This window comes from Hyperolius riggenbachi, chromosome 1, assembly GCF_040937935.1.
Source record: "Hyperolius riggenbachi isolate aHypRig1 chromosome 1, aHypRig1.pri, whole genome shotgun sequence".
NCBI lineage: Eukaryota > Metazoa > Chordata > Amphibia > Anura > Hyperoliidae > Hyperolius > Hyperolius riggenbachi.
The window spans coordinates 273,497,264-273,522,642 of record NC_090646.1 but is presented as its reverse complement, the minus strand read 5'-3'; the positions used below and the strand labels follow the sequence as shown (position 1 = coordinate 273,522,642).

At 45.2% G+C, this 25,379-nt stretch overlaps 1 protein-coding gene across 8 annotated transcripts in view; it reads left to right on the top strand.

The window, feature by feature from the left end:
* Nucleotides 1-25,379, top strand: part of LOC137506317 (putative nuclease HARBI1) — a 70,520-nt gene that overhangs the window by 25,694 nt on the left and 19,447 nt on the right. For 3 of the 8 annotated variants that reach the window (XM_068233594.1, XM_068233593.1, XM_068233592.1), the window contains one exon: nucleotides 4,627-4,760. In XM_068233594.1, coding sequence (XP_068089695.1) covers nucleotides 4,744-4,760 — 17 coding nt within the window. In that variant the 5' untranslated portion in view covers nucleotides 4,627-4,743. Of the gene's footprint in view, nucleotides 1-4,626; nucleotides 4,761-22,832; nucleotides 22,887-23,073; nucleotides 23,100-25,135; nucleotides 25,218-25,379 lie in introns of those variants that run through there. The other 5 variants (XM_068233596.1, XM_068233597.1, XM_068233591.1 and 2 more) reach the window with 4 other exon arrangements.

Sequence of the window (25,379 nt, the reverse complement as noted above, 5' to 3'; positions counted from 1 at the left end):
TTTAGATCCCTCTGGGCCTAGCTCTCTGAACTGTTATAACTAGCCTGCATGTATCCCTGCTGAACATTGATGCATTCCCTGCTGTCTTGGGCTGTGAAGTACTGACGATTGCATATTCATGCTGCCTTGTGCTGAACTCTGCTGTACCATGCACACCACCAACTGATCTCTAGTCTGCCTGTCTGAGCAGCCGGCGGTTGCTCCGCACACCCAGAGGAGCAAGCTGGAAGTGCCAGTATGCCATGCTCCACCACCCCACGCTGGCGCCCATCCACCCCTCGTGCCTGGGGCCCAGGCCCGCCTCCGCCGCCCCCCTCCACACGCACGACCTTCACCAGAGAACAGCTACTAGGGTGGGAACCACGTTGCCCCTCACCCCCTGAAGCCAAGCTCCTAATTACCCTGGTCTGGAACCACATCCGGCAAGTCTTGGATCCAGCACTGAGACAACATGCAGGCCGAAGGCGGAGAGGATGCCGAGCTGGGGCCCGTGTGAGGCTGAGAAAGAAGGGCCTTCGGTCAGCCATCCCCTCAGTCCTCCTGGCAAATGTTCAATCCCTCCCCAACAAACTAGACGAACTGCGCCTCCTCTGCGACAGGAGAGACCTCGGTAGAAACACTCCAGCACTCTGCTTCACAGAAACATGGTTACATGAGGACATCCCCGAGAGCGCCCTCCTTCTCCCGGACTACAGCCTCATCCGTGCAGACCGAGACCCGGTCCTCTCTGGGAAGAAAAGAGGAGGGGGCATCTGCTTCTACATTGGCTCCTCATGGTGCGCCACCGCCTCGGTACTTGACAGGAAGTGCTCCCCAGACCTGGAACTCCTACTAATTAACTGCAGGCCGCCATACTCACCACGCGAGTTCTCCTCTTATGTCCTTGCCGGAGTGTACATACCTCCTGATGCCGACGTCAAATCTGCCCTGCTGGACCTAAATGAGACCATCTTGCAGTGGGAGACATCCCTCCCGGACTCACTGTTCATCGTCGTTGGCGATTTCAACAAGGCCAACCTACGACAGGAGATGCCACGTTACTACCAGCATGTAGCCTGCCCTACCAGAGGCCCAAACACACTCGACCACTGCTACACAGCACTGAAGGAAGCATACAAGGCGGTCCCATGGGCAGCCCTCTGCTCCTCTGACCACTGCCTCATCCACCTTATTCCCACCTACAAGAGGCACCTAGAAACGGCTAAACCGGCACTCAAGTCTATCAAAGTGTGGTCAGATGAGGCCAAGCTGCAACTGCAAGCCTGTTTCGACTGCACCGACTGGAAGTCCCTAGAAGCGACAAACCTGGATGAATGGGCAGATAATGTCGCCTCTTACATCAGTTTCTGTGAGGACTCCTGCGTACCAACAAAATCCTTCAAGGTGTACCCGAACAACAAGCCGTGGTTCACTATCAAGCTACGACAACTGCGGAGGCGCAAGGAAGCGGCACATAAGTCTGGCAACCAGGAAGACTACAGGAGAGCGAGAAATGACCTCAATCGGGAGCTGAGAGTTGCCAAAAAGGAGTACGCTGCAAAAATGGAACAAAACCTGAGATCTATGGACTCAAGGGCTGTATGGAAGGGGCTGAAGGCCGCCACTAACTACAAACCCCGACCCCAACATGCAGCACCTAGCCTGAAACTCGCAGAAGATCTGAGCAGATTCTACTGCAGGTTCGAGAACCAGGAAGCACAGAAGGGGCGTCTGGAATCACCCAACCCCTCTCCATGCCCTGCAGACATCAACCCGAGTCCACACTCCCCTTTGAAAGTAAGCGAGGCCGACGTCCTGCGCCTTCTATCAACGCTAAACGTCAGGAAAGCCTCCGGCCCTGACGGCGTATCCCCAGCCTGCTTGAAAACCGGCTGTCGGCAACTGGCCCCCATCCTCTCTGATATCTTCTCCAAGTCACTGAAGGAAGGCAAGGTTCCCACTTGCTTCAAGAGGTCTACCATCATACCTGTCCCTAAAAAGCAGGGGGTCTCAGACCTTAACAACTTTAGGCCCGTGGCCCTGACGTCCGTCATTATGAAAACCCTGGAGCGGGCGGTCCTAGCCAACCTCAAGCTCTACACTTCGCCCCACCTAGACCCCTACCAGTTCGCCTACAGGGCAAACAGGTCCACCGATGACGCAATTAATATCTGCATGGAGCTCATCAATGACCATCTTGATAGGCCAAACGCGTATGCCAGGATACTACTCCTTGACTTCAGCTCGGCTTTTAACACCATCTGTCCACGCATACTACAGGAGGACCTTGCCGCACTTGGTGTCCACTCAAGCTTACGCCTTTGGATCACAGACTTTCTCACCAACAGATCCCAAGTCGTCAGGCTGAGCGACATCTGCTCCAAAGCAGTGACAACAAACACAGGTGCCCCTCAGGGCTGTGTGCTGTCTCCACTACTGTTCTCCCTCTACACGAACAACAGCAGATCGGTGGCAGACTCAGTCAAGGTCATCAAGTTCGCCGATGACACCACCGTTGTTGGCCTTGTCACTAAGGATAACGTCCAGGAGTACCGTCAGCAGGTGGAGAGAATCTGCAACTGGTGCAAGGAGAACAGGCTGGTGCTTAACACTGCTAAAACTGTCGAGCTAATAATTGACTTCAGGAGGTCGGCCCCCACCCCTCCCCCAATCTATATTGATGGCACTGAGGTAGCTAGAGTGCCCTGTGCCCGTCTTCTGGGCACTACTATCTCCAGTGATCTCAGTTGGAAGCCCAATATCACTGCCATCCAACGGAAAGCCCAGCAAAGACTCTACTTCCTCCGACAGCTAAGGAAGGTCGGCATGACCCGAGAAATTCTGACCAGCTTCTACTCGGCCACCACTGAGTCAATCCTCTGCTCTTCCATCCTGGTCTGGTACGCTGGAGCCACCGCCAGTGACAAGCTCAAACTACAGAGGGTCATTAGGTCGGCGGAGAGGATCATTGGGTGCCCCCTCCCCTCACTTGCACTACTGTACAACAAAAGACTGAAATCCAGGGCACTGAGGATCGCTAACGACCCCTCACACCCAGGCCACCGATACTTCAGCTTGCTTCCGCTAGGCCGGAGACTTCGAGCCATCCCCGCAAAGACTGTTAGACACAGGAACTCTTTTTTCCCATCAGCGGTCAGCTACTTAAACTCCCTCCACATACTTCCATCGGTGCAAGCCCTAACGAACGGTGGAACAAGCCGGGCCATGGCCGAACAGTCGACCGAACCACCCAGCCCACAAGATTAACCACTGGTCATCTCGGGGTCAATTAACGGACTAGAATGTTATATAATGTAATGTAATGCAATTGATTGCTTCTGCTGTTGCTGACATCGATCCATTTCTCTATTATATGTCCCCTTTATATGTCTTTCTCCCGAGCTATATGTATGTGCCAAAAATAATTCCGGGCATGAGCAATCATGCTTGGCGAAATAAACGATTCTGATTCTGATTCTGATTCTGATTCATCAGTGCATGGCATGGATTAATTTGGCTCTATGGAGTAGGGCTTGTAAATCCGAGAGGTACAGACTAACCAGCAAGCTCATGGTGCATATATTCAGCAGTGTTGCTCTGGGAGACATCTCAAGCTCACTCCAACCTGAATTATCGCAAATTCTTTCTGTTTTAGGAAAGCAAACTTTTGTTTTTCTTAACATCTTAGTAAGGGGGCTTTTAGGACCATTGTAGTCCCTTACACACTCCAATGAGTTCAGGGTCACCATGAGCTTGCTGGTTAGTCTGTACCTCTCAGATTTACAAGCCCTACTCCATAGAGCCAAATTAATCCATGCCATGCACTAATATATAATAATAATAATAATCCGAACATTTGTATAGCGCTTTTCTCCTGTCGGACTCAAAGCGCTCAAGAGCTGCAGCCACTGGGATGCGCTCAGGAGGCCACCCTGCAGTGTTAGGGAGTCTTGCCTTGAACTCCTTACTGAATAGGAACTTGAACTAGCCATTGCATTCCAGCGGTTCTGGAGGTGTGTTTAGCTTCAAAGGGTACAATGGTTAATTGGCATATATTCAGCAGTGTTGCTCTGGGAGACATCTCAAGCTCACTCCAACCTGAATTATCGCAAATTCTTTCTGTTTTAGGAAAGCAAACTTTTGTTTTTTTTATAAATATACTGAAAAAGATATCTGTTTGAGCGGCTGTTTTCACAGTGCAGCCTGCTATAGCAGATGAGTATTAATTTGCTCTTCGCCTAAAGGTGGCCATACACTCGTTAGATTAGCAGCAGATAGATCATCAGATAGATTTCTGATCTATCTGATGTGTTTAGAAACATTTTTTACTAGGAACAGATTTCCAATAGATTTCAGTATGAAATCTATTGAAAATTGATCTGATGGCATTTCTTTGCCATCAGATTTACATTAGGTCCAATGCAAAATGATAAGCAATCTCAACAGATCGACCTAGACTTTCCAGCATGTCAGATCGATTGAAATCGATCGAAATTGGCTGCAAATCAATCGATCGGTCAATCGATTTGCGATCAATCGTCCTCTAATCGGCTCAGTGTATGGGCCCCTTAACCTCTAACTAAAAGTAGGTGAGGGTTCTGGGTAATTTATAATGCTGTATGTTCTGTTTCCCTTTCTTCACTTCAGGTACAGGGATGCTAAGTTGAAGATGGTGAAGTCCACGTTTTGGACACTGGAAAATTCTTCACGAGAGGTACAAAAGGCTCAAATGTCTGTCAACCAAGTACAACCATACCTAAATAGATGTATCTTTTCCTGGAGTAAGTGAATTATCTATACATGTAAATATGTATCCTTTCCATAAACTAATGAAGTCATGTCAGTGGCAAACGTCTTCTAAAACACTAAAGGACTATATTATAGTAATGTATTTACAAGCATTTTATAAATGCAGTCAGTTCAGGAAAATATGATAAAATGAGATCACTGTAAGAAGAAAATGGTGCACTTCTGAGAGGAAGTGACAGTGAGGTTAGTATGTAATATTCATTTGCAGCTACATCATGTGTTTACTTTAAATAATTTTACTTGCTTCAGGTTCAATTTTAAGGCTGTAATGAGCTGATTATAATATAATTATTCCAGTATTTGTATAGCGTTTTCTCCTGTCTGATTCCAAGAGATTGTGAGGCAGCCACTAGAGCGCACTCAGTAGGCAGTAGCAGTGTTAGGGAGTCTCCAAGAACTCCTTACTGAATAGGTGCAGCTTACTGAAATAGGAAGAGCCGAGATTTGAACCAGGTCTCCTTTGTTAGAGGCAGAGCCCTTAACCATTGGATAGTAATCATTTATCACTTTTATCTCCTATGCAGACTCAACAGAAAGCGATCACAGCAAACCACAGCTTTACTAATAAGTCACTTCAAGCGAACCTGAAGTGAGGAAACTCACTTCAGGTTAGATACATACCTGTGTAGAAGAAAGGTTCCAGCTACCATAGAGCCTTCACGATCCTTGCTCCGTCCTGTCGTTTTAGTGCCATCCCCCTGGTGAAGTTACGAACGCTGCTCTAGGAGTGCTGAAGAGCTATTCGACCTAGGAAGTTGAGTAGCTTCAACAAGGGTCAGTGCTGTAACAACTGGATAAGGCGAGTGCCAGGAAGGCTCTATGGCATCCAAAGCCTTCCCTCTACATAGGTATGCAGAGGGTAGCACAACAGTAATGCCTTAAAGGCCCATAAACCTATATATCTGTATTAGAATGCTTTGTAAATAAACCTTGGATCATTTTAAGTAATGTTTGGTTCACACATAAAGTCCTTGGGATTATTGAGGGGGTCGTGGTGCCCCCCGGATCCCTCCTTGTGGGGATCGATGTGGAATCTTTGTACACCTCGATCCCGCATGAGAAGGGGGTCGGGGCCACACGTTTCTTCCTTCGAGATGCATATCCTGGATACCGTTGCCACAATGACTTTGTGGCTGAGTTAGTGGAATTCATCCTTGGGTTTAACTGTTTTTTGTTTGATGGTTCTTACTACCATCAAACTCGAGGTACATCCATGGGGGCGGCGTGTGCTCCTGCCTACGCTAATTTACACCTAGGTTATTGGGAACGTAAGGTGGTATACCAACATCCGCTATGGCACGCCCCCCTGTGGATAAGATATATAGACGACATTATGATGGTGTGGACAGGTAGCGTGGGGGAACTTCAATCGTTTCTGAAGGATCTTAACGATAACTCATTCAACATCAAGCTCACCTATGAGGTGAGTGATGTTGGAATACATTTTTTAGACCTTAGAATTGATGTCCAAGGAGACAAGTTGGTCCCCTCAAGCTACAGAAAACCAACAGCTGGCAACACTGTCTTACACGCCACGAGTTGTCATCCTCAACATCAAATCAGATCTATTCCCATTGGTGAGTTCCAGCGCCTGAGAAGGAATTGTGGGTCTGATGAGACCTTCCGCAGGGAATCAAAGGAGATGTATCTCCAGTTCAGGGAGAGAGGCTATCCCCATAAAGTTCTGAAAAAGGCTCTTAAAAGAGCCTGGTCCCTTGATAGGGGCCAATTACTTTGCACTAGACGGAGGAGAGACTTGGGGACTAGTGATCGGGAGAAGGGGGCCATCCTTAGGATTCCCACCCCCTATGGCAGCCACTGGGAATCTCTAAAAGAAATTTTGACAAAACACTGGCCAGTCTTGACAACCTCAGAGGATATAAAAGCCATAGTTGGTGAATATCCACACTTGGCCGCAAAAAGGGCTGTATCTCTGAGGAATCACTTGGTCCAAAGTGAATACAAAAGAAGCACTACTACTACGTGGCTTGGAAAATCCATTCCCAGTGGCATGTACAGGTGTGGGGGTTGTCAGGTGTGCCCCTTGGTAGATCGAACTGCATCCTTTAGCGATTCCCTTGGCCAGAGAACCTATAGGATACAATCCTTCATTAATTGCGCAACGGAAGGAGTTGTGTATATGCTCACCTGTCCTTGCGGTTTGCATTATGTTGGCAAGACAACACGTCCTTTGAGGGCGAGGATAGGTGAGCATATGCGTAATGCGAAGGACGAGGACTACACAACCCCCCTTGCGCAACACTATAAAGATTTTCATGGAGGTAGCCTACTTGGTTCAAAAGTTAAGGGAATCTATAAACTTAGTATCTCTTCCCGTAGAGGTGATTTTGACAGAGTCCTTAAGCAGAAGGAGTGCAGCTGGATCTTTAAGCTTCGCACCTTGGTCCCTATGGGACACAATGTTGATTTTGGATTACAATGCTTTTTATAACTATAATGATAGTTTGTGACCAGCTGCGCTGTTCTGCCTGGAATCTGTCTTGGACCTTAAATAAATTAACATGCAGATAGAGGCCCATATATAAAGTACCTCAAATATTCCCCCATTTGGAGGCCGTTTGGGGACCTCATCTGCCCTATGGTGGGACTCATTGCAGATTACGGGTTCACAATAGAATTGGAATAGCATCTGCCAAGTACGTACCTGCGGACCTCGTTGCGTAATTCACGTCATTTTTGAGCGACACTCCTTCCCTGGAAGCTGGGTCGGCGCCCTGCACGTTACTGCTTCACAGTTAGCCAATCCCAGTCCGCCTTGCAGGCGGAGCTGGATTGACTCTGAGTATTTAGCCTACCTGTCAGTCATGATTAGAACACACCCTGAGGAAGCGCACATGCGCGAAACCGGTCGGTGGGCGGAGCTTGAGGACCAGCAATCCAAGCAATACAAAGTGTGCTGGGAAGCCATAATGCGGAAGTGTCCGCGTGGAAAAGATCCTTGCATACGGAGGACATGTGCACAACTAGCGGGTTGGCATCCTGCAGACATCCATCTAACAGGCAGCTCAGTGACATCCAGATTGGACATCGCACTGCTGTTGACACAAGGAGAGGATTACACGGGCAGTATATGGAACTGTGAGTAAATGAAACACGGACTAACTGCACTGCATGGCTATGAAGGCTATCATTGTCTGTTCACATAAAGCATCCGATGGACATTTGCAGTAACAGTTGCTTTCCGCCGCTGCCTGCTTTCCTAACTGCTAATCCCTGCCTCTGCTACCATTTGCTGTGCATATGCCTGATGAATTGGTGAGTCTGCGAGTGGGACTTGCCCTGCCTGGAGATTGGTCACAGCATGAGACAGGAACCTCCTGCTATATTCTAAGCCGACCTGTTCTGAACTGTTTGCTTGTGCAATAGTGAACTGTCCTCCATTCTCTTAATAGGATCTCCATATTCATGTGCAAGGCGCACATTAGGAAAAGGCCCTCGCTCCTTGGACTTTTGGGTTTTATTGGTGGGTGGGTTTTCTGTGACATGTCTGACATCCAGTTCTCACATCTTTTACCAAATTTGATAATTTAATAAAGTGAAGATTTTTGTACCATTTATATAACTCTTGAGTTTTGGTTATATCTCGCTTTGCACATCCCCTTTTTTTACCTAATATGCATGCCCTGGATTTTTGATCCCTTCTGTGCAAATTGGATTGTTTACGGGCCCCCAACTCACCGTTTTTAACCATCATGGCTTACGTGGTGATTTATGACTCCGATAGTGACTTGGAGGCTGTGACTGTGCAGGGTGCCGACCCTGAGGGTAAGGTTAATGTTGACTCTCTTTTCAGAAAACATCGCAATTTGCTGGTCAAGCAGGTTAAACGTACTTGGAATATAAGATATCTTGAGTCCTATCATAGGGTAGGGATTGTACCAGAGGGTCTGCAGGACAGAGCTAGGCCTGCAGAGAACCTCCTAACAGATCGATTCCTTACTATATGGAAGGCAAAGATGAAAGAAAGGGGTTTGGAAAATGTCCAGATGGTCATTGATGAAGAAAAAGCACAGCTGTGTGAGCTTAACTCAGCAGTTGACGAAAGTGTTAAAAATCTTAATCAACATCAGGACCATCCAGACTTTAGGAAATTAAATGATTCTTTGAGGACCTACATAGAAAAATTACAAGAGAATGTGAAAAGAACCAAATCCCAGAAATTTCAAAAAGATCGAGAAAGATGGGATGAAGAGACTGTTTTTGACCCCACGACCCCATACAAAAAAAGAGGTAGATCCAGGAGCCGTGGTAGGAAGGGCCCTAAAAGACCTCAGAGTAGGCCCCACAGTCCTTCAGGTTCTCCCAACAGCTCTAAATCAGTATCTTTTGAAAAGACAAAAAGGGATGTACATAAAAAGAGGGAACACTCTAAAAACGATAATAGGCCCAATGATAATAACAGCAATAGGACCCATACACCCATCTCTAAGGAGGCAAAAAACGGGGATCAGACAGAAGTCTCGGATTCGAGTGGGGAGGAGGACATCAGGCAGACGCGCAGTCGGTCCAGCCGCCAGCAGTCATCGAGCAATTCCCGAAACAAATGACAAACAATATCATCAATTTATCCGATTTTTCTCTAGAACCCAGACATACAAGTCTCCTGGAAAGGGGACTAAGTTTTGTCCCTACTGCTTTGGGGGACGAATTTGTCGTCTACAAGGACATTGTGTTATTTCTGAGGAGACTCCTTTTAAAACTTATGTTTGGGAATTCTGGTGAACAATCTCGGATGACACAAAGCTCCTTAACTCCATCTGTCATTGACAGGAGGACTATAGTTGAGCTAGAATCTCTGAAGGATGAACTCGGTGACTGTCTGGCGGAGGACGACGAGCCCTGTGAAACAAATGCGCCCTCTTTTACTAATCTTAAGCCGAGATCAAAATTCATGCCCTTGACCACTACTAACAAATACGTTTCGGTGTTTCTTGAGCTGGTTGAAAATGACCTCAGGGAAGTGAATTGGAGCATTGCCCCCCCTGTCCAGAATATTTCTATGATGGAGAGAAAGAGATAAAGTTGAGTCCGGCACCATCCACTTGTATGCTCTTTCACTTTATTGTTAAATCACTGACATCACAACGTTTCGGAGGACTAACCTCCTTTATCAAGTTAAGTCAGCATCTAAATCACTTCACAATTATGTCTCCTTTTATATTCAGTTAATACAAAATAGACCAATCAGCTGTGCCTGTCGCGTTATAGCGACCAATCCCCTGCTGTCCGTCAATCGGACCTGATAGGGGACTTCTCATTACCATGCAACACGCTGTGTCTCCAATGAGAGCACGGTAGGAGTGGCCATGCGCGTATGTGGAGAGCCATCCCCCTGTGCTGCCTCCGTGTGCGCCGACCAATAGGGACACGGTCACCTGATGACATGGCGTCAGGCCACGCCCCCCATAGGAGCGGACCTGACGGGAGACTTGTGTCCCAGGGAGGGGAGCGTAACTCCTCCTCCCGGCAGCGCGTCACGCGCCGTCCAATAGGGATACAGTCACCTGTTGTCATAGCGTCAGGCCATGCCCCCAGGAGCGGACCTGACGGGAGACTTGTGTCCCTGGGAGGGGAGAATAACTCCACCTCCCGGCAGCGCAACACTTCAGCTGGACGGGCGGACCTCGTCATAGTCCGCCCGCCCGCCGTATCTAGGCAACCAGCGGGACGCTCTCCACCCGCCCATAGCGTCCATACAAACATTGCAACATCTAGCTACTAGAAACTAAATACTCACTAAAATGCTAATAGATGGATATATCTATCATGGGGCATCATACGCAGCAACTCAGAATAAATAAATAATATAAAATATACAAAGAAGAAGTTGTTAAATGTAAAGGTGACTGAAATCTACTATATAAATGGAAGCATGTCATACTCCCTATTCATCCCTCTAGGTTCTAAAGTATCCAATCTACGGATCCATACTGCCTCACGGTATAGGAGTTTTTTTAAGCCTATCTCCTCCACGTCTCAATGGAGGAACCTGCTCCAATATCTGAAACCGAAGCTGACTCACTGAGTGATTGGCTTGTCTAAAATGACTAGGGACTGACAATTCTTTTACATTATTTGTAATAGTGCTTTTATGGGCTGACAAACGTACTTTCATAGGTTGTGTGGTTTGTCCTATATACAGCAAACCACAAGGACATTTTAATGCATATACTATGTAACGTGAATTGCAATCATATTGGCCTCTAATATAAAACTTAGTTCCTAAATGAGGGTGGCATATGTAGCTACCCTTAGTGACACTATGACAGTGAACACAATTAAGACACGGGTAAGTGCCATTAGGGCGGGAGGTTCCGTGGACCCTGCTATTCAATGGACCCATGTCTGCCCTCACCAACTTGTCCCTTAGTGTGGGGGCCCGTTTATATGACATAAGGGGATGATTTTGAAATTCTTCAACATGAGGAAATGCTATTCTAAGCAAATTCCAGTTGCTGCGTATGATGCCCGCTATTCTTTCACTATAAACACTAAATTGACTAACAAAAGGAATTCTACCCTGACAGCCAGATCTGCGGTGGGTCTGTCCCTGGACTGATGTCCCGACTTTCTGTCTTGCCCTATTGAGAAGTCTCAATGGATATTGTCTCTTATTAAACTTCTCCTGCATTTCATCCAATCTGGTCTCTCTAACTGCTGCATCATCAACTATCCTAGAAACTCTTTGGAACTGACTCACAGGAATAGAATTTCTAGTGGCCATAGGGTGAAAGCTTCCATAGCACAATGTCGAATTAGTGTCTGTAGGCTTCATATAAAGGTCTGTACCCAGCCTACCTCCAGAGACACTCACCATTGTGTCAAGGAAGCTCACACTCCGGTCATCACTATGAATGGTTAGACGTATAGCAGGACATTGTTCATGCAACATATCGACAAATTGTACAAGGCTCGAACGTGACCCCCTCCATACGCAAAAGATATCATCAATAAAACGTAGCCAACATATGGCATTGCTAGTAAATATCTCACTAGGATACACAAACGTCTCCTCATATGAGTTCATAAAGATATTTGCATAGGAGGGGGCCACATTCGAGCCCATCGCTGTGCCCCTCAGCTGTAGATAAAATTGGTCCTCAACCAAAAAGTAATTGTATTTCAGCACTATTTGTAACAAGTTACACAAAAACTTAATCTGTGCACGACTGAAGTCTGAGGCACATGTTAACATGGATTCTACCGCCTCTACACCCCCATCGTGTGGGATGGAGGTGTAGAGGCTCTCAACGTCCAACGTGACCAATAATGCACCTTCTGGAATCAATGGTAATTTCTTAATAGTATCAATAAACACGGATGTATCTCTTAGATAAGACTTGCCCGCAACAACATACGGTCTGAGCACCACATCAAGGTATCTAGCCAAAGGAGAGAAAATAGAGTCTATCCCGGCCACTATGGGCCAACCCGGTGGCCGGGATAGACTCTTATGGATCTTGGGACATATGTAAAACACTGGTATGGTAGGATCTTGTTGGATAAGGAGCTGCATTAACTTTTCGTCAATAATCCCTTCATCTACCGCTTGTTTCAATAAAGTAGCTATTCTTCCTTGGAATTCTCTAGTTGGATCACCATCTAATTTAACATAAGTTGCTGTATCAGATAATAAGCGGTATATCTCATTCTTATAATCTACTGAGTTCATCACTACCACTGCTCCACCCTTATCGGCTTGCTTTATAGTAATATTAGAGTTATTCCCAAGTTCCTGAATGGCTCTTCTCTCATCAACAGTAAGATTATGCTTGATATGAATGTTCTTGTCCATAGATGCGGTTCTCAATAAGACATCAATCTCATCATTGGTCTTTTTCATAAATTGATCTATTGCCTGGCAAGAAGGAGGGTTAAATTTGCTTTTAAAGAGTAACTGTCAGGCTGCAAAAGCTAATTTAAACCTCCATTCTCCTGTGTTAAACAGTTTAGAAGGAAGCCAAAAAGGCAATACTGCAGTTAAAAATCTCTCTTACTTTAGATGTTTGCTGACAGCAAGGCTCCATATTCCCAGGCTCCTAAGGAGGACGCAAGCCGAATAACAGATACTGCAAAGCATTCTGGGGCCCTCCCCTGGCTGCTAGTGAGGCTCAAGTTTCAACAGCATGTAACAGTCTAGCTCACAGCACTAATAAATCTCGGGCAGAGTACACTGCAGGAGTCCGCTATTGTTCCTAGCCACATGGCTAATTAATATTCACTGCACAGTAGTGTTATTCATTACCAGCGTTTGTGAGAGTGGAATCATCAGGAAGCAGGCAGGACATGACGACACATTTGGCTTCATAGGAGACAGACAAACATGGAACCTGCCATGAGCTGTCAGGAGCATCATTCTCTGCAAATACTATATAAAAATTCTGTGAAATCCAAACGTGGACAGTGAAATGCATATGTAATGTAAGTACAGCCAATCTTTAGCTACTGATATATGTGTTTATTTTCTCTGAGACCTTATACCTAACAGCTCCTCTTTAAACCTTAATGGAGTATCACGCAACGTCAACAGTTCCTCGTCTGGAGTGTGCACCTGACTGAACATCTGTGCCTGTGGTGAACTAAAGAAATATTTCAAACGTATTGATCTAAAGAACCTCTGAAGGTCAATGTCCAAATCTACTTGTTGAGGCCATGCTGTAGGGGCAAAAGAGAGACCTCTTTCCAACAGGGACCGCTGTGCTGCTGTAAGGTCAATAGATGAGATGTTCACAACAATAGTTTCGGCTACTTGTTCCTCTGTTTGTTTGTTGCCTTGCGCCCGTGGCCGTTGTCTGAGCCGGTCCTTTATATTTATGTTGTCGGCCCCCTCTGCGCGATCGTCTGCGCTTAGTGGGGGATCTGATGATGATTGGGAGTTGGATGCCAAACCTGGGACACAAGTCTCCCGTCAGGTCCGCTCCTATGGGGGGCGTGGCCTGACGTCATGTCATCAGGTGACCGTGTCCCTATTAGTCGGCGCACACGGAGGCAGCACAGGGGGATGGCTCTCCACATACGTGCATGGCCACTCCTACCGTGCTCTCATTGGAGACACAGCGTGTTGCATGGTAATGAGAAGTCCCCTATCAGGTCCAATTGACGGACAGCAGGGGATTGGTCGCTATAACGCGACAGGCACAGCTGATTGGTCTATTTTGTATTAACTGAATATAAAAGGAGACATAATTGTGAAGTGATTTAGATGTTGACTTAACTTGATGAAGGAGGTTAGTCCTCCGAAACGTTGTGATGTCAGTGATTTAACAATAAAGTGAAAGAGCATACAAGTGGATGGTGCCGGACTCAACTTTATCTCTGTCTATTTGGAACTGTTGGCTGTCAGTTCTATCTCCGGGCGCATCCCATATCATCTACTGGTGAGCGGCTGTCTTCTACTTTCATATGATGGAGAGAAAGGCACTTCAGGAGCTACAGGATGCTCCGAAGTTGGTAATTAAACCAAGTGACAAGGGGGGCAATGTTGTCCTTTTAAGAGAGGACTACTACCTGGGGGAAATTAGACGGCAGCTGGCAGACCCCGAGACGTATAGGAAGTTGAAACATAATCCCTTTGAAACCATTAAGAGAAATCTTAATCTGTTGCTGGATTCTGGACGCGATCAGGGGGTATTGACAAAAGATGAGTGGGAATATCTGGTGATTTCTGAATACACTATTCCCACTATTTATATTCTACCAAAAGTACATAAAAACTCTGTCAACCCCCCTGGTCGCCCCATCATTTCAGCAATTAATGGCCCCTTAGAGAGAGTTGGGAAGTTTGTTGATCTAAAGCTGAAGGACATTGTTGCCCATCTGCCCTCCTATGTACGTGACACTACTGAAGTCCTTGGGATTATTGAGGGGGTCGTGGTGCCCCCCGGCTCCCTCCTCGTGGGGATCGATGTGGAATCTTTGTACACCTCGATCCCGCATGAGAAGGGGGTCGGGGCCACACGTTTCTTCCTTCGAGATGCATATCCTGGATACCGTTGCCACAATGACTTTGTGGCTGAGTTGCTGGAATTCATCCTTGGGTTTAACTGTTTTTTGTTTGACGGTTCTTACTACCATCAAACTCGAGGTACATCCATGGGGGCGGCGTGTGCTCCTGCCTACGCTAATTTACACCTAGGTTATTGGGAATGTAAGGTGGTATACCAACATCCGCTATGGCAGGAGCACGCCCCCCTGTGGATAAGATATATAGACGACATTATGATGGTGTGGACAGGTAGCGTGGGGGAACTTCAATCGTTTCTGAAGGATCTTAACGATAACTCATTCAACATCAAGCTCACCTATGAGGTGAGCGATGTTGGAATACATTTTTTGGACCTTAGAATTAATGTCCAAGGAGACAAGTTGGTCCCCTCAAGCCACAGAAAACCAACAGCTGGCAACACTGTCTTACACGCCACGAGTTGTCATCCTCAACATCAAATCAGATCTATTCCCATTGGTGAGTTCCAGCGCCTTCCGCAGGGAATCAAAGGAGATGTATCTCCGGTTCAGGGAGAGAGGCTATCCCCATAAAGTTCTGAAGAAGGCTCTTAAAAGAGCCTGGTCCCTTGATAGGGGCCAATTACTTTGCACTAGACGGAGGAGAGACTTGGGGACTAGTGATCGGGAGAAGGGGGCCATCCTTAGGATTCCCACCCCCTATGGCAGCCACTGGGAATCTCTAAAAGAAATTTTGACAAAACACTGGCCAGTCTTGACAACCTCAGAGGATATAAAAGCCATAGTTGGTGAATATCCACACTTGGCCGCAAAAAGGGCTGTATCTCTGAGGAATCACTTGGTCCAAAGTGAATACAAAAGAAGCACTACTACTACGTGGCTTGGAAAATCCATTCCCAGTGGCATGTACAGGTGTGGGGGTTGTCAGGTGTGCCCCTTGGTAGATCGAACTGCATCCTTTAGCGATTCCCTTGGCCAGAGAACCTATAGGATACAATCCTTCATTAATTGCGCAACGGAAGGAGTTGTGTATATGCTCACCTGTCCTTGCGATTTGCATTATATTGGCAAGACAACACGTCCTTTGAGGGCGAGGATAGATGAGCATATGCGTAATGCGAAGGACGAGGACTACACAACCCCCCTTGCGCAACACTATAAAGATTTTCATGGGACACAATGTTGATTTTGGATTACAATGCTTTTTATAACTATAATGCGTTGTTCTGCCTGGAATCTGTCTTAACATGCAGATAGAGGCCCATATATAAAGTACCTCAAATATTCCACCATTTGGAGGCCGTTTGGGGACCTCATCCGCCCTATGGTGGGACTCATTGCAGATTACGGGTTCACAATAGAATTGGAATAGCATCTGCCAAGTACGTACCTGCGGACCTCGTTGCGTAATTCACGTCATTTTTGAGCGACACTCCTTCCCTGGAAGCTGGGTCGGCGCCCTGCACGTTACTGCTTCACAGTTAGCCAATCCCAGTCCGCCTTGCAGGCGGAGCTGGATTGACTCTGAGTATTTAGCCTACCTGTCAGTCATGATTAGAACACACCCTGAGGAAGCACGCATGCGCGAAACCGGTCGGTGGGCGGAGCTTGAGGACCAGCAATCCGAGCAATACAAAGTGTGCTGGAAAGCCATAACGCGGAGGTGTCCGCGTGGAAAAGATCCTTGCTTACGGAGGACATGTGCACAACTAGCGGGTTGGCATCCCGCAGACATCCATCTAACAGGCTGCTCAGTGACATCCAGATTGGACATCGCACTGCTGTTGACACAAGGAGAGGATTACACGGGCAGTATATGGAACTGTGAGTAAATGAAACACGGACTAACTGCACTGCATGGCTATGAAGGCTATCATTGTCTGTTCACATAAAGCATCCTATGGACATTTGCAGTAACAGTTGCTTTCCGCCGCTGCCTGCTTTCCTAACTGCTAATCCCTGCCTCTGCTACCCTTTGCTGTGCATATGCCTGATGAATTGGTGAGTCTGCGAGTGGGACTTGCCCTGCTGTCCGGAGATTGGTCACAGCATGAGACAGGAACCTCCTGCTATATTCTAAGCCGACCTGTTCTGAACTGTTTGCTTGTGCAATAGTGAACTGTCCTCTATTCTCTTAATAGGATCTCTATATTCATGTGCAAGGCGCACATTAGGAAAAGGCCCTTGCTCCTTGGACTTTTGGGTTTTATTGGTGGGTGGGTGGGTTTTCTGTGACATGTCTGACATCCAGTTCTCACATCTTTTACCAAATTTGATAATTTAATAAAGTGAAGATTTTTGTACCATTTATATAACTCTTGAGTTTTGGTTATATCTCGCTTTGCACATCCCCTTTTTTTACCTAATATGCTATGATAAACAGATGGGTCTTTGAGGCATGCTCAAATAAGTGGAAGGAGGGGCAAGCCTGATGAATGGAGGGAGGACGTTCCATACACTGGGAGATGCTCTGGAGAAGACCTGGAGCCTTGCAAGTGGGGTGAGGGGTGGACATCCGCAGAGTGAGGGGTGGACATCCGCGGATTGTTTGAGGAGCAGGGACCATGAGTAGGGGAGTATCCGTGGATGAGATTCAGAGTATACGAAGGGAAGGTATGGTGGATGGATTTGTATGCCAGGCGGAGCAGTTGGCAATAAATCATTTGAAGATGGTGCTTGTGTTCATTTGGAGCACCGCAAATTTTTTTTGTGTGATTCCCATGCATTTTAAATACTGAGTCCCTGCAGCATAAAATCACATACCGTGTGCAATTCCCATGGGCTGACAGCTATTGTCGGCAGTCTAAGGAAGGTGACCCGCACGTTAATAGGTGCTCTAAATGCAAAAAAATAGTCAGTGGAGAACATGGTCCCAGCTTTACAGAACCTCTTTATAGCCTCGGCAACTTTGTATGATCCCAAACTAAATGAAATAGTTTAAACAATATATGTTCAAAAACATTACTTGAGAATATTGTCAGTACAGGGATATTATTATTCTTATGGGGTATATTCACTCAACTGCAGTAAGCAGAATAACGTGCTTAAAGTCTTACCGCACGATGAGTAATGTACAATGCAAAAGACAAGGCACACAACATGTATATTGCACTTTTCTCCTGCCAGACTCAAAGCGCCCGAGCTACATCCAATAGGACGCGCTCAGTAGGCTGTAGTAGTGTTAGGGAGTTTTGCCCGAGGTCTCCTTACTGAATAGGTGTTGGCTTACTGAACAGGAAGAGCCAAGATTTGAACCCTACTCTCCTGTGTCAGAGGCAGAGCCCTTAACCAGCGGACTATGCATTACTGTACACTCTATTTATTGTGCAGTAAGAATTTATGCAGGGTTTTCTGCTTACTGCAGTTTAGTGAATTCATCCCTATGATCTTGAACCTCAGTGAAAAGATTGTGAGCTAGTCCACCAGATAGAGGCACAGAAGTCCATGGGCAGAGAATAACAATGACATTCACATGTATACTCAACATCACTGTTATAGTCAATATCTACATCATTTCTAAAACATAGGACTTTAAAACCCTAGTTCAGCCTCCATGTTTTTCAGATTTTAAACATCTCTTTTATTGTAGTGAAAACATCAATAGAACATAATGAGGATAGCATAGAGCACTGCAAAAAAATGTACATAATTATTCTCTACCTCCATTTTTTAATGGATTTGATAGTACATTTTGTTTTAATTAGCAATACACAACATTTGTTTGCATTGTACAACTGTACTTTTTCAATGGTGGCTGGTTTCTGTAGCACAGAACAGATGGCCTGACCCCACCCACCTCCTCCCTCTATAGATACCATACAGTTTGTATCCGCGCCCCACCCCTCAATATCAAAGGCTAAGTACAGTGCAGCCTCAGCGCTAAAAGGCAATTTCCCCTGTAGGATTGCTCCACTGTCGAAAGTTTAAGGCCGAGAAAAAATTAAGGGCCTACAATTATAATCATTTAAAGCATACGTTTTATGGTTACGTAGCGAAATAATTGGGGAGACGCAAGTTCCTTTATAAACAATAAAAATAAAAAAGAGGAGCCCTGCTGACCCATAACACATGAATAATATAATAATTACGCAGGTGCCCCCAACAAAGGGTTAATGATTAAACCCTCTTTGAGGTGTGACCCAGGATATAGAAGTAAGACTAGTTACAATAAATTACATAAAGTTCATATGTGTATACAAATCAATCACATAATTAAAGTGCCTGTGCTCCAACTTATATTGGTAAAATTACATAGGAATTACCTTATAATTAAACCTAATAGAAGTAATGAAAATGTGTGCAAATAGCAATTATCACACATTTCCTAATTATAACACATTTCCTAATTCAAGACAATGGCATGTGAAGAAACCCAAAGGAAAGCAAACCTGTCAAAAACAACCATACAAACCCAACCAGGTAAGGATCCACAACCAAGGCCAACCGCTATTCCCCAATCATATTGTGGTAATTTTCCTGCTAAGTTTCTAGGAATGCATTAACACCCCCACCTTTCCCATTGTGGGAAACATTCCAAGACCCTTGGAAGGCTATGTGTCAGTGATTCTGTTGATCTCGGCTCTGATGAAGAAGGTAGGGCTAGCCAGAAGCGCAGATTCTGGGTTACCATTGGTTTTCACTAGGGCATCCCACAAGCAGCAATGGGCCACTATCCATATGGGGTAGCAGGCTACTGTGCTACAAGTGACCACCAGGTTGCTACCAGGGTTATCCCCACCAAGAGCAGAAGGATGCACCCTGTAGTGGAGAGAAGAACAAGGATAACAGGTGCTGACAAGCCAGAAAGGATAAGACTGACTTAACATTAGGTTAACATGCTCAATTATTATTTGGTATTAGGTACTGGTTACATCCTGAGGAAGCCTGTGACATAATAGTGACACACGGTGGTCATAGCCTAATTCCTACACTGCGGAGCCCTCCGCATCCATGGCTTGTCCCGGCAGTGTGTGGTAAAGTTGCCTGCGCAGGTGAAGAGATTTTGCATGTACCCTGTTTGAGACACAGTAAAGCTGAACTTTACCACTGAACTGTATTAAATGACTTTGCTAACATTCACATGGACTACAAAGGCTGGTTTGTCAGGAGGGAAGGTGCTAAACAGTATCGGTGGCAATCTCTTTTTTGGCCATACTTTTGGAAACTGCTGTTGGGGATGTTGTTACCATCAGTACCCAAGTCATGCTTATCACCTATTATTAAACCAGTACCGGCAGTAAGTGTGGTGTGAATGCTTGAGACACAAGTGTGTGGTGTGTTGGAGCGCTCCCAGCAGTGACAGGGATAGCTGTGGACTGGACTGACTGGCTTTAAGGACAGGGGGACAGGTTGCAGCCTGGACTGGCACCCAGGGAAATGAGCAGGTTAGGGCAGCTTGCAACCAGGAACAGCTCAACAACCACACTGGAGCAGTGTAAGCAAACAGCACTGAGCACAGTTCATTGCGCCTGTGCAGTAAAGCGGAGCTTGTACACGGATGGGTTGGCCATGTGAACATATTTGACAAGCCTTAGTCGAATATGTTTGGATCGGTGAGGGTAAGGAAGAGGATGGGGGAAGCCTCTAGACCCTAGTTTCTCAACGTGTGGTATGCGTACCCCAGGGGGTAGTTCTGATGGTTCCAGGGGGTACTCAGACTTGGTATACTTAACCAAGAATAACAAATTTAGAGTTTTATAAAATGATAAATCTTTAAACAACACCAAATTAGCGTTTTAGCTAATTAAAGAAAAAGTAAATGCTTGGAAATTGTTTAGAACCAATTATGATGCACTACGATCAAAAATATATATTTGTCAAGGGGTACTTGTGATAATGTTTACTATGCTAGGGGGGTACTTGGTGAGTACAGGGTTCTAAAAGGGGTACATACAGTGGTGTGAAAAACTATTTGCCCCCTTCCTGATTTCTTATTCTTTTGCATGTTTGTCACACTTAAATGTTTCTGCTCATCAAAAACCGTTAACCATTAGTTAAAGATAACATAATTGAACACAAAATGCAGTTTTAAATGATGGTTTTTATTATTTAGTGAGAAAAAAAACTCAAAACCTACATGGCCCTGTGTGAAAAAGAAATTGCCCCCTGAACCTAATAACTGGTTGGGCCACCCTTAGCAGCAATAACTGCAATCAAGCGTTTGCGATAACTTGCAACGAGTCTTTTACAGCACTCTGGAGGAATTTTAGCCCGCTCATCTTTGCAGAATTGTTGTAATTCAGCTTTATTTGAGGGTTTTCTAGCATGAACTGCCTTTTTAAGGTCATGCCACAACATCTCAATAGGTTTCAGGTCAGGGCTTTGACCAGGCCACTCCAAAGTCTTCATTTTGTTTTTCTTCAGCCATTCAGAGGTGGATTTGCTGGTGTCTTTTGGGTCATTGTCCTGCTGCAGCACCCAAGATCGCTTCAGCTTGAGTTGACGAACAGATGGCCGGACATTCTCCTTCAGGATTTTTTTGGTAGACAGTAGAATTCATGGTTCCATCTATCACAGCAAGCCTTCCAGGTCCTGAAGCAGCAAAACAACCCCAGACCATCACACTACCACCACCATATTTTACTGTTGGTATGATGTTCTTTTGCTGAAATGCTGTGTTACTTCTACGACAGATTTAACAGGACACGCACCTTCCAAAAAGTTCAACTTTTGTCTCGGCGGTCCACAAGGTATTTTCCCACAAGTCTTGGCAATCATTGAGATTTTTTTTTAGCAAAATTGAGACGAGACTTAATGTTCTTTTTGCTTAAAAGTGGTTTGCGCCTTGGATATCTGCCATGCAGGCCGTTTTCGCCCAGTCTCTTTCTTATGGTGGAGTTGTGAACACTGACCTTAATTGAGGCAAGTGAGGCCTGCAGTTCTTTAGATGTTGTCCTGGGGCCTTTTGTGGCCTCTCGGATGAGTTTTCTCTGCGCTCTTGGGGTAATTTTGGTCGGCCAGCCACTCCTGGGAAGGTTCATCACTGTTCCATGTTTTTGTCATTTGTGGATAATGGCTCTCACTGTGGTTCGCTGGAGTCCCAAAGCTTTAGAAATGGCTTTATAACCTTTACCAGACTGATAGATCTCAATTACAGTACTTTTGTTCTCATTTGTTTCTGAATTTCTTTGGATCTTGGCATGATGTCTAGCTTTTGAGGTGCTTTTGGTCTACTTCTCTGTGTCAGATAGCTCCTATTTAAGTGATTTCTTGATTGAAACAGGTGTGGCAGAAATCAGGCCTGGGGGTGACTACAGAAATTGAACTCAGGTGTGATAAACCACAGTTCAGTTATTTTTTAACAAGGGGGGCAATCACTTTTTCACACAGGGCCATGTAGGTTTTGAGTTTTTTTCCTCACTAAATAATAAAAACCATAATTTAAAACTGCATTTTGTGTTCAGTTATGTTATCTTTGACTAATAGTTAACGGTTTTTGATGAGCAGAAACATTTAAGTGTGACAAACATGCAAAAGAATAAGAAATCAGGAAGGGGGCAAATAGTTTTTCACACCACTGTACCATTAAAATGTTGAGAAACACTGCTCTAGGTGATCCAGAGGCTGCCTCTCCCTTTTTTTTTTCTTTTCTTTTCTTTATTTTTTTTTTACTCACTGGTACATTTTAATGCAATTTTATTGTCAAAAGCAGTAATAAATGTGAGGTTGTACAAGGACTTTAAACATTGGCACTAGTTGTCTTTGCTATATGCTGGCTTCTTTACTAATATGATTTTCAGCTCTACTTTCAGTGGTTGAGTATGAGAAGTTAAAATTAGATCTGTAGCAGTAACAGGGGATCTAATTAAAGGAAAGCGGAAAGCGGGAATAAGTGAGAATGAGGGAGAGAAAAGAAAAAAGGGGTGATTGAGCGAAAATATCAATTTTATTTGCGACTGTGAAAATTGCAGTTGAAAACTGCACAATTTAGCAAACTGTATATTGCTAGACAAAGAAAGCAATAGCTGGAAGGGTACATGGGAAGCAATGGAAGGAAATTGGAAGCGGGAAAGTCGGGGTTAAATCCAGAGAAAGCTGCGAGAATGGGTGGAGCTAAATGAAGGGAAATGAGATGAGAGGAAGTAAAACATTTCAATGTTCCTGGAGCAGAGCAGGTGGTAACATAACACTCTGTAGCACACATTTGTATGTGTTTATGCAGCGAGAATGTTCTTGCTACCAGCTAGGGAGGGTGGAGCAGCATGCAGACATTTCTGTGTAATGGATCTTTTGTCCTCCTTGCAGGATTACGTAAAGGGCCAGGGCGAAATAACTTCATATAGGCTTTGTTACGGCTAAGCTAAGTGCTAGAAGAAGATGGAAAAGATGTAACTGTTATGAGATCAGTAGCTCCTTTGTATGTTGCATTGTAGCAGGAATTGCAGGATGATGACATGGAATGCTGCAGATATGCTGAGAATGCATGGAAAGGGGGGAGATCACTATTGACAGGCATTTGTTCATTTCCTAAGTGTGTTCTTTAACTTGTGCCAGTGACAGAATCACCCTCAGTATTATCTGAGTGATTCGGATGCAGTGATGTGATGATGTGAATAATCTCTGTTTTGTGAATTCCATTGCAGCCAATACACTTAAACTGCTGGAGGGAAACTGAGGATATTTATTTTGATGTCTGCTTATGAATAAGAGATCAGCTGGTGACACATGTACCAGTGTATTATTTTCTGTGTCCAGTAAATGTGCATATTAGAGGTACAATATGATTTGTGGGCAACTGATCATTCATTGCATGGTTAATAACCATTTGGCATGATATTTGATCTATTGACACATCACACAAAATAGTGATATTATTTAGTACAATACTCATTACACACTGTAAACAATTATACTTGTATGCATTCCTGATCTTGATGGTAGTTAATTTTTTTCTGTAACGATGTGACTTTTCCCCTCTGTTGTATTACAAACTTGTTTTTACAGGGTACACAACACCCCAGCGTGAAACTAACCTTATGTGTATTTCTCATCCATCACGTAGACTGACTTCATGTCAGGATCCTTCGCTGGCAAACTAAAAGTGTTTGTCAGCAGATTAGTATAGAAAATGAAACTCAACTCCAGCAGCATTTCTTTTTCTATAGAAAATATATGTGTATTGTTTCAACTGCCTAATGTTTTTTAACTCTGTTTTGCCTCCCTTGTCATTGAACAATAAATGAGCTATGTAGAGATGCTGATTCCTTATACAGTAAGTATGTAGGTGACACAGGAAGCTGGAGATCTGAAAAAAAGGATGTGGATTGAATGGCTGTACTGTGTAGCAGGAGTCTGTAAATCACAAACTGACTAGAGTTTTCAGTCACTTAGCAAGTAAAACAGTTTACAGTATACATACACACAGTATGCTTGCCATTTGTGTACAATTGTTTGCTTGGTGATCTACTTCAAAATTGTACCTGTTTGTGGGATTATTACGGGGGCTGGCATATTTATTTCTTTGAAAAATGCTACTTGCCTGGCTGGCATGTTGACCACCTAACCACTTACGCACTGCTAACCAAATACAGGTATTCAGGTCAGCTGATCTATCTAAATTCTGGTTTTACATGACTTTATGCTTGCTGCAGGACTTTAAATTACTATATCCAAGCATGAAGCATGGAAGCCAGGCATGGTAGCTGACTTGCTTAAAGGACGCTTGAAGAGAGGGATATGGAGGCTGCCATATTTATTTCTAATGCAAATTACCTGGCTATCCTGCTGACCCTCTGCCTTCAGCCATAGACCCTGAACAAACATACAAATTCGATGGTTCTGACTGAAGTCTGACTGGATTAGCTGCATGCTTGTTTCAGATGTGTAATTCAGACACTACTGATGCCTGAAAGATCAGCTGGATGGCAGGCAACTAGTATTGTTTAAAAGGAAGTAATATGGCAGCCTCTATATCCTTCTCACTTCAGGTGTCCTTTAAATTCTGCAGGTGCTGTCAATCATAGCACAAATATTCTCTGCTCTATCAGCTTGATTCCTGTATGAACACCTTCAAATAGAGGAACTCTGAGGAAAACCCTCTCACTTGGGAGAGGGAATATTGGAGTGGTGGAGAGGATTGGGGAGACCTCCCAGCAGGGGCGGCGCCAGGGGGGTGCTTGGGGGTGCTCGAGCACCCCCTAGAATTGTCCAAGCACCCCCAAAGCACCCCCTGGAGTGAACTGACTTCAGGCGTCTAAAAGACGCCAAGTCAGTTCACACACCGGCAGCACGGAGCAGCAGGCAGGGCTACGGTAAGATGGCCGCCCGGATCCCTGTTCTGCAGACTTCGGGCGGCCATTTTCCCGTAGCCCTGCTCTCTGCATGCAGGCAGGAAGTCTCGTGGTGACGTCGGGAAGGAAGAGGATCGTGGGCGCGCGGGCGCTGCGCGCCACAATGAGGTCGGGACTCGGGACAGGAGGTCGGGAAAGAAGGTCTTCTGGCTGTAGGTGAGTAAATGGGTTTTTCTTTTCTTTTTCAGGTGATGCGGATTGTGCATATTGGGGTCATATCTGCTACGGATTGTGCATATTGGGGTCATATCTGCTACGGATTGTGCATATTGGGGTCATATCTGCTACGGATTGTGCATATTGGGGCGATATCTGCTA